The 15,148-nt window shown below is 37.3% G+C and overlaps 1 protein-coding gene across 1 annotated transcript in view; it reads right to left on the reverse strand.

Annotated features, from left to right (window-relative positions):
• Positions 1–977: 977 nt before the first annotated feature.
• PRIM2 (DNA primase subunit 2) overlaps positions 978–15,148 on the reverse strand; it is a 292,554-nt gene continuing 278,383 nt past the window's right edge. The window contains exons 13-14 of the mRNA XM_007536606.3: positions 6,804–6,872; positions 978–2,157 (exon numbers count right to left, since the gene is read on the reverse strand). Of these exons, the coding sequence (XP_007536668.2) occupies positions 1,933–2,157; positions 6,804–6,872 (294 nt within the window). The 3' untranslated portion in view covers positions 978–1,932. The remainder of the gene's footprint in view (positions 2,158–6,803; positions 6,873–15,148) is intronic.

Raw genomic sequence — 15,148 nt, forward strand, 5'->3', positions numbered from 1 at the left:
AAGAATTTACACACTGTGAGACTATCTCTGCCTCCTGCTTTTATTGACTTTGCTCTCTACCACAACAGTGAATCCTTTTAGGCTGATTAGCACTTTGGTTCCATTGGAAGAGGCTTCCTGATGTAAGATCTTAAGAGTCTGTAGTCTCTTCTTTTGCAGAGTCCCCTGGCTTGCTGGCCATGCTGTGTTTCTACTCTTCCTTCCAGCACTCCTTAGAGACTGCTCACCTTTACCTAATTAAATTTTATTCTAAAAATCCTAGCAGTGTTCTGATATTGTTTGTGGTGATATTTTGCTGTCATACTGGTTATTTTAGGGTAGCTTCATTAGTGGGTGACTGAGCATGGCTCCAACTATGGAAGTCAAACTATATGACTCAAGATAATGAATGTGGAAGGGTTACATTTCAACATTCTTTTAAGAGTCCCAGATGTATAGGGTGGATGTAGAGACCATAAGAGTCCCAGATGTATAGGGTGGATGTAGAGACCAACATTCTTTTAAGAGTCCCAGATGTATAGGGTGGATGTAGAGACCAAGGAAATCATTAGCTAGATAGGGTCTCTAAAGGGCACTGACCCACAATGCAGAGAGGACATTATCTGCTTAGGCAAAAAGTGGGAGGGCATTAGTGAAACATGTCTATTCTATAATCATCTACAATACTTACAAATATCAGAACATTCATTTCTGAAGTGAATGAATTAATGAATTAGCTATACCTATTTGGCAACTCATATCAACTACATGGAACTGGAGGATGAAATGAAACACTTTGTACTTTCCTTACAATCTTGTTGCTTTAGTACTTATATTTCTCATGAATTGGCCTCCAAAGTAAATGATTTCCATAGTTTGCCCACACTCAGAAGACCCAAAGTCCCCTTCCTGATGTGGAATAGTGCCAGTCCCTATTCAGGGCACCATTTGCTGGTCTAGCTTCGCGGGCAGGAGACAGATGACCAGGGACTCATGGCTGAGCTGGGAACGCAGTTCAATCTTTATTGATGAGCGGGGATGCAGCTGAACAATCTAATCTCTTCTAATCTTTCTTCATTCAAAAGCCCTGTCTTTTATGTCTCCTGAGGCGGAAGTGTCAGGAAGAGGAAGTACGTAGGATACAGGGTGGGGAGAAGGAAAATAGCGCTGGAACCAGTGGGTATTAAACCAATGAAAACAATGATTATGTAAATAGACCACAGCCTCAAGCAATGTAACAGAAGGGGTCTTAGAAGCAGAATTTAGAAGCAGACCAACAGAATAGCCAACTCAAGAAGAAAAATGTTTAGAATATTCATTGGTGGCCTGGCAAAATAGCTCACCTAAACTATGTTTCTGCTTTGCCATGTACACAACTCAGGTTCAAGCCTCGTTTCCATCATATTAGAGGAAAATTTCGATTCTGTGTTATCTTTCAGGTAGAAACAGGACTGATAGAAGAGGGGGTAGGTAGCATAATGGTTATTCAAAGAGACTTTCATGCCTGAGGTTTCGAAGTCCTAGGTTTAATTTCCCTGCACTACTATAAGCCAAAAGCTGATCAATGCTCTGGTAAAAGAAAAAAAGAAAAAACAACAACTACCTATTCTTTTGAGATAACAGGTCTCTTGTAATTACAGGCAGTTTTATGAAATTTTGAAGTTTATTAACAAAAGTAGTCCAGAAAAGATTGGGTATAAGTGACAATGATAAGGGTTAAGATAATTTTGTTTTCTGTTGTATTATTTCTAGAAGACTATAAACAGTCTAGGAAGCTGGTTTATCTCCTACAACAGGAATTAAGTCATAGAAGAAAATGTCTTCTTGCTTTTAACTGTAGATCTGCCTTTTTAAGAAGTGTATGTATACAAGTAGATTTAATGGGGTGAATGAACAATTAGATAGAAATGCTGGAAAAAAGTTCCTGAGGAAAAGTTATTAACTGCCCAAGAATTAGTCACTGAAATAGTTCTCTAATCCCTCCATATCAATATCCAGAGATGAATTTAAAGAGGCAAGAGCAGATGATGCATCCTTGTTTTTCTGGATACTTGGTTTGGGTTGAGAAGTTTCTGGGTGGATGGATTCCTTCTTCATTTCTTTACCACCATTTAAAATCCGCTGGCTCTCAAAGAAGAATTGATTAGGATGACTCAAAGAAAAGCCACAGTCATCGACCTGCAAAGGAAAGCAAATGTATATATAGCACATTAACACACAGCAAATGTGTAAATGAAGGTATTTCAAAACAAATGACTGGGCCTTTATTCAAAACCCACTTAGTAACTGGAACATGGTTCCTAGCAGCTCTTAATCATAACACTCAACTCACTAGCATCACTTTAATTCTGAGGGAGATTTAGCCATCACCTAAACATTAATTCCTACATTTGTATTTCCAATCCAAACCTCTGAACTTAGTGTTTCCTATCCCATTCCAATAGGAGTTCCATATTCAACTCCAACTCAACATCTCAAATGGCTTAAATATGGTTCCAAAAAATGTTATCTGGCACACTGTTGATCAGTAAAGTTTTCTTTCCTTTAAAAAAAAAAACCCAAATCTCAGTAAATATAAATACAGATATCACTTTGAAAGCTCCTGATTCCACTCATATTCAACTTAATGTAAGCCTAAGAAAGCAGCCTTAGTGTACTTTCTCCATTCTTATCTTGGGCATAGATGAGTTAAGTCTGGAAAGACAGAGTGAAAAGCTGGAATAAAGAATTCGGGGTAGGGGTCGGGCAGTAGCACAGTGGGTTAAGCGCACAAGGACCAGCATAAGGATCCCAGTTCAAGCCCCCAGCTCCCCACCTGCAGGGGGCTTGCCTCACAAGCGGTGAAGCAGGTATGCAGGTGTCTGTCTTTCTCTCCCCCTCTCTCTGTCCTATCCAACGACATCAATAACAATAATAATCACAAAAATGATAAAACAAGATGAGAAAAAAAAAAGCCTCCATGAGCAGTGGATTCGTGGTACAGGCACCCAGCCCCTGAGCAGTGGATTCGTGGTACAGGCACCGAGCCCCAGCAATAATAACCTTGGAGGGGAAAAAAAAAAGTGAGGAGTCATATCAGCAGGACTACATGAATAGGTCAAGGAGAACTGTCCAAGGAAAGCAAGTGGTTCAAATAGCCTGTTGTGAGAGGTATATAAAGGAGAAGGGGAAATGAAGTTGCAAAGTTACATAATGGCTAGATATCAGAGTTGTTAAAAACCAGGCTAAGTAATCTAGATCTACTTCTTTTTTTTTTTCCAGGAAAAGGAATCAGTATTGAATCTCCTCCATATATAAACTAACTGAAGCCATAAAAAGTTTACTAAAATTGTAGTCCTTTAAGTTGCCTGATAATGTGATAAAATGAGAGTTTTCTTCTGTTTACTGGATTGCAGTTTCTTGTAGGATGGGTTGACTTTTGAATATTTTCTTTTCTCAGCCAAAAACATAATTGAAAATAAGTATATATGTAGTGAAGTGGGGGCCTAGCTTGTAAACAATTTTACCTGTCTAGGCCACTTATTTTTTATTTTTTTCAGATAGCATCTCTCTTGTGGTGCTATGTATGAACTTGGGTCATGTGCAAGGCAAGACATGAGCCTTACCCACTGAATCTCTCTGAATCCTCATTTGATCTATTTCTGCTAAAGCTTAGCAGCTGACTTAAAAAACTTTTTTTTTAAGATGAGTAAAGCAAAGAGGAAATATTTAGTTTCTACACTTGGAAGTACTGAGAATTTCCACAATTTTTTCCATTATGAATCTCCTGCTTTTGGGGATAGGCTCAAACCTGGGTCACACACACTGCAAATGAACTATCCTGCCATCCCCTTTCCTTTTTTGGTTGCTCCAGCTGACATTCTCCTTAGTGTCTGATTTATGTTTTTATACATTCACATTCTGGGAGTAAAAAAAAAAAAAATCTATAATGCTCTATTAGCTTGGAAAATTTCAAAGAAGGTCAGTATAGTTGCAATCCTCATATTTTTTATTTCATTCTTTAAGACCAACAAGGAGCATTTTCATTTTTTTTTTTTTAAGCAAGTGACTGAAATGATTAGATTCCTTTATTTTAAATATTCCACATGCTGTAGGGGTTAGGCCACTACTGCAGTCATTCAAGTGAATAATGATAGTGGATTTTAACTCAGTGTTCTGCTACTCATAAAAGAAAATGTGTGGTGAATTTTATGAACTTATGAGTGAAATCAGAACACCATTGCAGTGTGATGCCGAGAACACATGCATGTAAATCCTTCACTTTATCCCTATGCCATTATCTTGACTGCAATTTTTTTTCTTTCTTTTTTCACTGCCACCAGGGTTATCAGTAAGGCTCAGTGCCAGTACAATGAATCCAAAACTCTTGGCAACAATTTTTTTTTCTTTCTACTTTCAATGGAGGTAGATAGGCACCGTATCAGCCCTTCACTGCTCATGAAGCTTCTGCCCTGCAGGCTGAGTAACTTGAGCTTAAGACCTGGACCTTTTAGGTGGCACTGGGGAATGAACTCAGAACCTTTTGCATGTGTGATGCTAGTGAGCAGCAATGTCTGGGGACTTTTTTTTTAAAAGAAGAGTGATTAGAGAGACACCTCAGCACCACTCCATCATTTATGGATCCCTCCTTGTTCGAGGCTCAAACCCACAGCCTCACATGGTATGTAAAGTGTGTACATACTGGGTGCGTTATCTCCTGATGGAAAAAAAATTTTTTTTTGTAGAAATTTAATTGTTGGGAAAATATTCTCAGGTATTTGGAAAAAAGGTCTCATAAGGCACTAAGCCAGTCTGGATACTGGTTTTTCTTTTTTAAGCTGAAATTCAAAGATAAATCCAAATGAGGTATAGTATTTTCATTTATACAAGGAACACGGCAAAAGAAAAAAGTGGGGGTCAGGGGTAGCACAACGGGTTACATGCAAGGACCGGTGTAAGGATCCAGGGGAGTTGCTTCACAGGCGGTGAAGCAGGTCTGCAGGTATCTATCTTTCTCGCTCCCTCTCTGTCTTCCCAGCGATGACATCAATAACAATAATAACTACAACAAGGACAACAAAAGGGAAAAATAAATATTTAATAATAAAAAAAGAAAGCACAATATGAAATACTGCTTCCCCTGAATACCGGAGAAAATGGGTTTGAACAGGCCAGCTTTTGACAGCTAGCATCTCTCAAACATTTGCTAGAAATCAACACATTTTGCACATAGTGACTTTTATAACAGAGGTCTCATATTTCTGCCACAGCAAATGTAGATTTTGAAGGAATGGAAGCTATGTTGTTTCACCTATGGGATATTTGGGTTTATATAAAGAGGTTTTTCAATGACAGCGTATAATGAGGCAGCTGGTATTACCCAAAAAAGCCATATGGTACTATCATAGTACGGCTGTAAATGGTATCAATTAACTTGTTCATTTTCAAAACTTTCATTAAAGTGAGTTTGATCACTGAGGTCCTGGGAACATAAACAGAGGAGGCAGGCATTATGGAAGAAACTTGACAATAAAAATCAGGTCTATTTTTAAATTAAATTAAGAAAAACTTAGATATTTACGTCTATACTGAATACAAATAGCTCTTTTATTTTACTAATGCCTGCAGCTATACTACTTCTATACATAGGATTTATACATATCTTCATTAATTGGATAGTTTTTTTAAACTGACTACAGCAGTGAAAATCATATAAGAATATTCAATAGCAGAGATAGAAAATAGGCAGATTTTAGAATTAAAAAAATTCAGACTTTTTAGTGACTATTATAAACTCAATCTTTTCACCCTATTTTTTTTCTAAAGAGGATAACAGATTTGGCACTGTGCAAGTTCTAAGCCCTCTAAATTTAAAGGCACCTACAAATAACTAAGAATATATATGAAACCAAAACTTTCAGGTTATAAAGCAGATTAAAGAATGGCACCTTCACAGCAGGTTAAGCGAACATGGCACAAAGTGCAAGGACCAGCATAAGTATCCCGGTTCGAATGCCCGGCTCCCCACCTGCAGGGGAGTCACTTCACAGGCAGTGAAGCAGATATGCAGGTGTCTATCTTTCTCTCCCCCTCTCTGTTTTCCCCATCCCTCTCCATTTCTCTCTGTCCTGTCCAACAATGATGACATCAGTAACTACAACAATAAAACTACTAGGGCAACAAAAGGGAATAATAATAATAAAAAGAATGGCATCTTCAAGGGAAAGTGACAACCCTGGCTTATCTAGTGGGATGGCTACTGTGACAATTTTTTTTACAATTTTATTGATGTTTAATCTTTTAAATTATGTAAAGTTTTTTTAAAATTAAAAAAAAATGTATTGGATGGTATCTCACCTGGTAAAGCACATACTTTATCATATATAAGGATCTGGGTTCTTTCACTGCATGGGATTACCATGCAAAAGGGAAGCTTCACAAATGGTGTAGGAGTACTGTAGTGGCTTCCCCTCTCTCTAAAAAGAGAGGGTGGTAGTGGAATCATGCAGGTATGGAGCTCCACTAAAAACTTGGTAGGAATAAGCACATAAAGATTATCAAGAAACTTTTTTTTTTTTTTTAACAGGCATTCAAGTAGGCCCTCAAAAAGTCATAATGACTTGTTATGATGATGAGAAAAAAAAATAATTTCCTATGTTAAGCAAAAGGTCTTTGAAAACCTGCTTTCACTTAAAGTAGAAGTTTCCAAGCACTTACTTCCAATATGTAACAGAGTGAGTACTAGACTGTTATTCCTGCTCCCAACCTTCCTTTAACTAGCTGTAGTATCTTGGGCAGAACAGAGTAACAAAGGATAGAGAATTAGAATTTAAACATTTACTTACATTATGAATCATCTCAAAGTACTTCTGACAGGCTACTTGGTAATGTGTTCCTTTTACTAAATCCAAAATCTAAAATGATGGGGAGAGAAAAAAGAATTAAATACTAAGTATTTTCCAAAATACCGTATGTAGGTCATGGTTGTTGACCATTTTATAATCTTCTGTAGCTTGGACACTGATAATTTTGACATTAGAACAGTAGATGTTAAGGTCAGCATTAAAACACAGATGATGATAGTGTGTGATCTTGCTGACTTACCAACTGTGAATTTCAGGAACTTTACCCTGACAATATGAAAATAGATCCAAGTATTATGACTTTGATAGTTATTGTCAGTACATCATATTGCAACATCTCCTCCAAAATTGTACATATAAATCTAGTGATCTAAATGGTTGGTGCATGAAGCAATCAAGTATACCATTTAGATTTTTATTTTCCACATTACTAGTTTATACAGATACAGCATAAAATACAGCTGTGTACCCATCAGGAAAATTTAATGTAAGCCCTTCGGACAAATATCTGTGGTGAGGGAATACCTTCAATCAGATTTGTCCTTTTTTGAAATGAAGTTATTTCTAGTAAAGCTCAGCAGAATATGAGTGAATAGTCTATTCTGAACACCTATTAGGAACATCACCCTGTCTTTTGTAAATACAATTTGCTTTCCAATTCTACTCAGTGTAATCTCTTCAGAGTGGTACAAACTCCCATTCTTATCAGCAGAGTGCAATGCCAGTTGAAATTTGTAAAGTTTCATCACTTCCCCTGCCAAATAAATAAAATGTGTGTTTGGCTAGTCTATCAAACATAGCCAAGTGTAGGAATTAAGAGGTAGTTGCAAAGATAAATATAATTCTGAAAAAATGTTAATTTCCATCCCTTTTCAAATGACTGACCTGACCCTCCTATAATAAAAGAAATGAACAAGTTCATGCTTATCCTCTTTATTGAATATAGCTTACATCTCTTGACAGATACACAAAATCATTACTGTTATAGAATGGACATCATAATTCTGACAAGTGTGCTTAGAATAGTTTTACTGATTGTTTTATAGATCAAATTTCACCTTTTATCAAATCCCATATGAAAGGCCTAGGTAAATGCCAACAAACCACAGCAACCAGGCAGGATTGTACTTGCTCGTTTGAAATGTTTATTTTTCTTGCATTGTGAGAACAAAGAGTGAATAATAAATCAATTTAAAATGAATGACTCTAAGTGAACAAAGTCATAGGTTTTTTCAAGTAAGTCTAATACTCTGAGTTCATATTTCATATTTTACAGTGTACTCATTTTGAACTTAACCACTTATACTGGAATAGATCATATTTTCAATATTTAGTTATTTGACATTAAAAGAATTCACTAGAAAAGCCAGAATGAAGGTAAAGTAGGCAATTGTATGTTTTGTCAACACAGTTTCTGAATGACCACACCTCCCACTAATCTTGTCCTACTTAAAGGGCTAGCTCCTGAGGACGAATTCTATCAGGCAGGGTGTACAGAGAGATAAAGAATAGAGAAGCTTCCAATGGAGGGAATGGATATGGTACTCTGGTGGTGGGAATTGGACCCCTTTTATCCCACAATCTTTTTCATGTTTATTTATTTATTGGATAGAGACAGTTAGAAATCAACATATACCCTATATATCCCAAATATACCCTAATAACTTTACTTAAACAGGATGGCCTCTCCTAAGTCTATTCTTTACCTTGTCATAACACAACGACACCTGCAGGCCTGCTTCACCACTGGTGAAGCTTTCCCCCTACAGGTGGGGACTAGGGGCTCAAATGCGGGTCCTTACACATTGTAATATGTGTGCTCCACCAGGTGCATCTCCACCTGCTCCCCAGTCTTGTTAATCCTTATTAAATCGCTAATTAAAAAGGTAAAAAAAAATAGAACTTTTTTATGTAACACATACAGCATCAAGGAAAAAACTCAAAAGAGAAAGAAATGTAAGAAGATGCAAGAATCAGGTAGAAGGAAAATGTGGAAAGCCAGAGAAATGGGCCTGTAGGTTTGCTATTTACACAGATTATAAACATTAAGGTAACCTCAGCTCAAAAATGGTATTTTACCAGGCAGTGATAAGAACTCTATAGTTTTCAAGTTCCTTTTTAAAGAGCCAGGATATATATATATTTTTTTCAATAAAAAGTACCGATAATAGAGGAAGCTGCAGATGCCTAAGCATCATTAAGATTAAGAAGAATTAAGAATAGTAATGCCAAACTACTCTTGATAACACAAATTCATTTTATTCTCTGAATAAAATCTACGAAGAAAAAACTCATTTTTTAATAATGCACTTTATTTTTATAAGAAAACATTTGCCATGTTGTATTTGCTAAGTCTGACAAAAGCATTAATTATACTTCATCTACTATTCAAACTTCAAGGAAAATTACTAGTAATTTCTAATAAAGTGGCTAGGCAAAAATACCCTTTCCAACTGAGGAACAAAGAGCAAATAAGCTGATTTTTTTTTTCTGTTTTGATTAGTAATAGATGAGAGCATATGATGCACATTATGAGTGGGAGATGCTCTATTTGTAAGAAAAGTCAAAATAGAAATAGTTAATACTATATAACTTAGAGCCATACTTTTTAAAAAGATTTATTTACTAATGAGAGACAAGGAGAGCATCACTCGGGCACATGTGATGCTGGAGAGTGAAGCAGGGACATCATGCTTCAGAGTCCAACACTTCATCCACTGTGCAACCCCACAGGCCGCTCATGCTTCCTTCCTTTTCTCTTCATCATGCTAACATTTCCTGCCATCTGCAACTTCCTCTTTCTGCTTCAGTGTCTGCCAATGAAGTCTAGATGATTATGTGGCAGCAGACTGTAGCCACCTGCCCACCCCTGTCTTTGGTGAGTAGAATGCTGGATAGCTTGGTATGCTACATGCATCAATTAGACATGAGATTAAATTGTCTCTAATTCAAAGTTTTATTTCTGATTGAAGAGTAGTAATAAACTTGTTTCTAATAAGAAAAAACAACAGCCTTTTGCAAGAAGACCATACTGATATTTTCCAGTTCATTTTAAAGGAACAAACTTAGAACACAGTAGAGATGCAGAGTCTGGAACACTTTTGAACATATTACTTTGCTCACGTTTCTTACATACTCAGCATATTTTAACCCATCACTGCCTTCCAGCTGTGCTTTGACCTTCACTTATTGGCAGATCATGGGCAAATTTCTCTGCTTTAAAGATGATTTTTTTCTGACTAATTTTTTATTGTCTATACACATAGTTACCTGACAATCCACTCTATCTCCAAATGTTCCTGAAATCTGCCCTTTCTCTCCATTATTTTTTTAGTTACAAATATTTATCCTTCCCTCATTCAAGATAGCTTCCAGAGTGGATGGGGAACAAATTCATTGCCACGGCATTAAAAGGTCTTCCTCATCAGGCCCCAGTCTCCCTGTGTGGGTCCTCCTCTGTCCCACTAGCCTAAGGGTGGGTTGTACTCTGGTTCATCTTTTCCAGCTATGCATCCTTTAATTTTTAGCTTGGAACTATACAAGGTGGATTACAGAGGATTTATCAGGGGGATATTTTCAAACAAGTTTGTACCCAGAACTTGTTTTCATCAATCTCCCCTAAGTAGGGTTTTTCAAGCTATATCCCAATAAGTTTACTTAAACAGGATGGCTTCTCCTAAGTCTATTCTTTACCTTGTCATAATTTTCTCTCAGCACATTTTTTTAGTGATTTAATAATGATTGACAAGATTGTGGGATAAAAGGAGTACAACTGGGAGTCAGGTGGTAGCGCAGTCGGGTTAAGTGCATGTGGCACAAAGTGCAAGGATCGACATAAGGATCCCAGTTCGAGGCCCCGGCTCCCCATCTGCAGAGGAGTCGCTTCACAAGCAGTGAAGCAGGTTTGCAGGTGTCTATCTTTTTCTCTTCCTCTCTGTCTTCTCCTCCTCTCTTCATTTCTCTGTCCTATCCAACAATGATGACATCAATAACAACAACAATAATAATAACTACAAAAAAAAAGGGCAACTAAAAGGGAATAAATAAATATTTTTAAAAAATGAGTATAATTCCCACCACCAGAGTTCCATATACCCTCCCCTTAACCTGTCTGGCAGTATCAAAGATTTTTATGGGTTGCAGAAGGGGAAGCTGGAGGACTTACGTCCTTATCATGGAATAAGGTGATGGTTGAGAATGAAATATTCTAACACCTATCTTGGGGAAAAATGGAAATGTATCCTTGTGACAAGAAAAGTCCTGTAAATCAAAACTTCCTCAATAAAGTGATACTGGAGTTGGTGAAACAAACTTCACTTGCTATGTAAAGTGTTCCCCTCGTGATTCTATAATTAGCGCTGTGATCACATTTCACTTATACTACATAGTTAATTATGTCTTTAAATCCACTAAAACAGTTTAACAATCTATTTCTAGATTTGAATATAATGAAAACTTAGTGACATTTCACGTGTTCAGTAAATGTGACTGAATAACATAAAAATATTTCCTTACTCTCCCCAACACCTCTTTGTTTCTTGTGGTCTAAGAACATCATGGGGACACTTCTAATTTAATTTAGTTCTTTAAAAAGAGCTTCAAAGGTTTGTTTGAATCCAGATATAGAAATCTGTTATTGCTCTATATAGCAAGTGTACTATAGAAAAAAACAGAACAGCCTATGTCAACACCCTTCAGATAAGCTTTCTGACCTCAGATTAAATGAATCATTTATCTGTTCATTCCATTCACTCTACAGTAACTATTCAACATAGTGTTGGAAGTTCTTGCCATAGCAATTAGGCAGGAACAAGGAATTAAAGGGATACAGATTGGAAGAGAAGAAGTCAAACTCTCCTTATTTGCAGATGACATGATAGTATACACAGAAAAACCTAAGGAATATAGCTTTTGGAAACCATCAGGAAATACAGTAAGGTGTCAGGCTACAAAATTAACATTCAAAAGTCAGTGGCATTCCTCTATGCAAACACTAAGTTAGAAGAAATTGAAATCCAGAAATCAATTCCTTTTACTATTGCAACAAAAACAATAAAATATCTAGGTGTAAACCTAACCAAAGAAGTGAAAGACTTGTATACTGAAAATTATGAGCCACTACTCAAAGAAATTGATAAAGACACAAAGAAGTGGAAAGATATTCCATGTTCATGGGTTGGTAGAATTAACATCATCAAAATGAATATACTACCCAGAGCCATCTACGAATTTAATGCTATCCCCATCAAGATCCCAAGCACATTTTTTAGGAGAATAGAAAAAATGCTACAAATGTTTATCTGGAACTAGAAAAGACCTCGAATTGCCAAAACAATCTTGAGAAAAAAAGAACAGAACCGGAGGCATCACACTCCCAGATCTCAAACTGTATTATAGGGCCATTGTCATCAAAACTGCTTGGTACTGGAACATGAACAGACACACTGACCAGTGGAATAGAACTGAGAGTCCAGAAATGAGCCCGCACACCTATGGACATCTAATCTTTGACAAAGGGGCCCAGACTATTAAATGGGGAAAGCAGAGTCTCTTCAACAAATGGTGTTGGAAAGAATGGGTTGAAACATGCAGAAGAATGAAACTGAACCACTGTATTTCACTAAATACAAAAGCAAATTCCAAGTGGATAAAGGGCTTGGATGTTAGACCACAAACTATCAGATACTTAGAGGAAAATATTGGCAGAATTCCTTTCCGCATAAATTTTAAAGACATCTTCAATGAAACAAATGCAATTACAAAGAAAATAAGGCAAGTATAAACCTATAGGACTACATCAAATTAAAAAGCTTCGCAGGGGTAGATATGGCTATGCAAAAAGACTCTCATGCCTGAGGCTTTAAAGTCCCAGGTTCAACTCCCTGCACCACCATACACCAGAGCTGAGTTATACTCTAGTTAAAAAGCTCCTTCACAGCAAAAGAAACCACTACCCAAACCAAGAGATCCCTCACAGAATGGGAGAAGATCTTTACATGCCATACATCAGACAAGAGTTTAATAACCAACATATATAAAGAGCTTGCCAAACTCAACAACAAGACAACAAATAACCCCATCCAAAAATGGGGGGAGGACATGGACAGAATATTCACCACAGAAGAGATCCAAAAGGCCGAGAAACACATGAAAAATGCTCCAAGTTTCTGATTGTCAGTGAAATGCAAATTAAGACACCAATGAGATACCACTTCACTCCTGTGAGAATGTCATACATCAGAAAAGGGAACAGCAGCAAATGCTGGAGAGGGTGTGGGGTCAAAGGAACCCTCCTACACTGGTGATGGGAATGTCAATTGGTCCAACCTCTGTGGAGAACAGTCTGGAGAACTCTCAGAAGCCTAGAAATGGACCTACCCTATGATCCTGCAATTCCTCTCTTGGGGATATATCCTAAGGAACCCAACATATCCATCCAAAAAGATCTGTGTACACATATGTTCTTAGCAGCACAATTTCTAATAGCCAAAACCTGGAAGCCACCCAGGTGTCCAACAACAGATGAGTGGCTGAGCAAGTTTTGGTATATATGCACAATGGAATACTACTCAGCTGTAAAAAAATGGTGACTTCACCGTTTTCGGCCGATCTTGGCTGGACCTTGAAAAATTCATGTTAAGTGAAATTAAGTCAGAAACAGAAGGATGAATATGGGATGATCTCACTCTCAGGCCGAAGTTGAAAAACAAGATCAGAAAAGAAAACACAAGTCGAACCTGAAATGGAATTGGTGTATCGCACCAAAGTAAAAGACTCTGGGGTGGCTGGGTGGGGAGAATACAGGTCCAAGAAGGATGACAGAGGACCTAGTGGGGGTTGTATTGTTATATGGGAATCTGGGGAATGTTATGCATGTGCAGACTATTGTATTTACTGTTGAATGTAAAACATTAATTCTCCCCCCCCCAAAAGAAAGTAAATAAATAAATAAATAATACATACTGAAGGGTTGGGGAAGTAACAATCTTACTGCAAAAAACAAACAAACAAACAAACAAAAAAACTTTCATGCCTGAGGCACCAAAGGTCGCAGTTTAATCCCCAACACTATTGGAAACCAGAGCAAACAGTGCACTGGTAAAAAGAAGAAAAAAAAAAAAAAAGACACTGAGGAAGCAGTGAGAAGTAAATTAAACTGTCAAACAAAATACTAAGTTCCCCAGTACATATTAATATCAACATCTGGGTTAAATCGGCATTTAGTGAACCTGAAATATGAAGATAGGACAAAGTAGAGGAGGGAAAGTATCTGTAATGTCTCCTTAAACACAGGAACAAAGTCTTGCCCAATCTCAATGCTGTGGCTTTCTTACTAATTTTAAATGCACTTAAAGTATTCTATTTTTGCCAGCATAACAGCAGATCAGTTTAGAATCACTATGCCCTTTGATCATTATTGAAATAGTGAAAGCTATTTTTACTTTTGATAAGTAAGCTTATAAAAAGAGATGTATCGGATAGGTTATCGGAAACAGATATAAAACAAAATCTGCCACTTTGTTTTTCTCAAAGCATAGAACATTTAGAATTGTAAACTTTGGGACTGGGGAGATAGCATAAAAGACTTGCATGCCTTAGGCAACAAAAGTCCCAGGCTCAGTCTTCAACACCACCTTAAACTAGAGCTGAGTGGTCACACCCCTTCACACCAGGTAGAAAACACAGGCATTGTCAAATGCCCAATCCCCACCTGTGAGCTGCTACAGGTATCTCTCTCCCTCTCACAAGAAAAGTCAGGGAAAATCTGGCTGTTGGGAGTGCTGTATTTGTTGTGCAGGTGATAACCCAGGTGGAAAAATATAAGAATTCTGACAACAAGAATTACATTATAAAACAATGGCAAATATAAGAACTCTGAAATGGTATAAAGCTAAGATGACTAAGAATCTAAAATTTTTGCTTTATGAAGTAAGGGCATTTATTTGTCTGGATACTTTGTCTGCTTCACCATAAAAAGGGAGTGTGGGCCACTAGTAGAATATTCCATAAAACTGGTCATGAAATAGAACTAAGAATAGTTTTCTGTCTGTCTATAGGTAGACAGACTAAATCTTTTAAATATTGTGAACTAATAGCATATGCTAAAGGATGAAAGTCTCTACAGAGACAGGCTGGGAGTATGGATTGACTTGTAAATGCCCATGTTAAGCTGGGAAGCAATTACAGAAGCCAGACCTTCCACCTTCTGCACTCCATAATGACCCTGGGTCCCATACTCCCGGAGGGATAAAGAATAGGAAAGCTATCAGGGGAGGGGATGGAATACAGAGTTCTGATGGTGGGAACTGTGTGAAGTTGTACCTCCA

The sequence above is a fragment of the Erinaceus europaeus genome, chromosome 4 (genome assembly GCF_950295315.1).
Source record: "Erinaceus europaeus chromosome 4, mEriEur2.1, whole genome shotgun sequence".
Taxonomy (NCBI): domain Eukaryota; kingdom Metazoa; phylum Chordata; class Mammalia; order Eulipotyphla; family Erinaceidae; genus Erinaceus; species Erinaceus europaeus.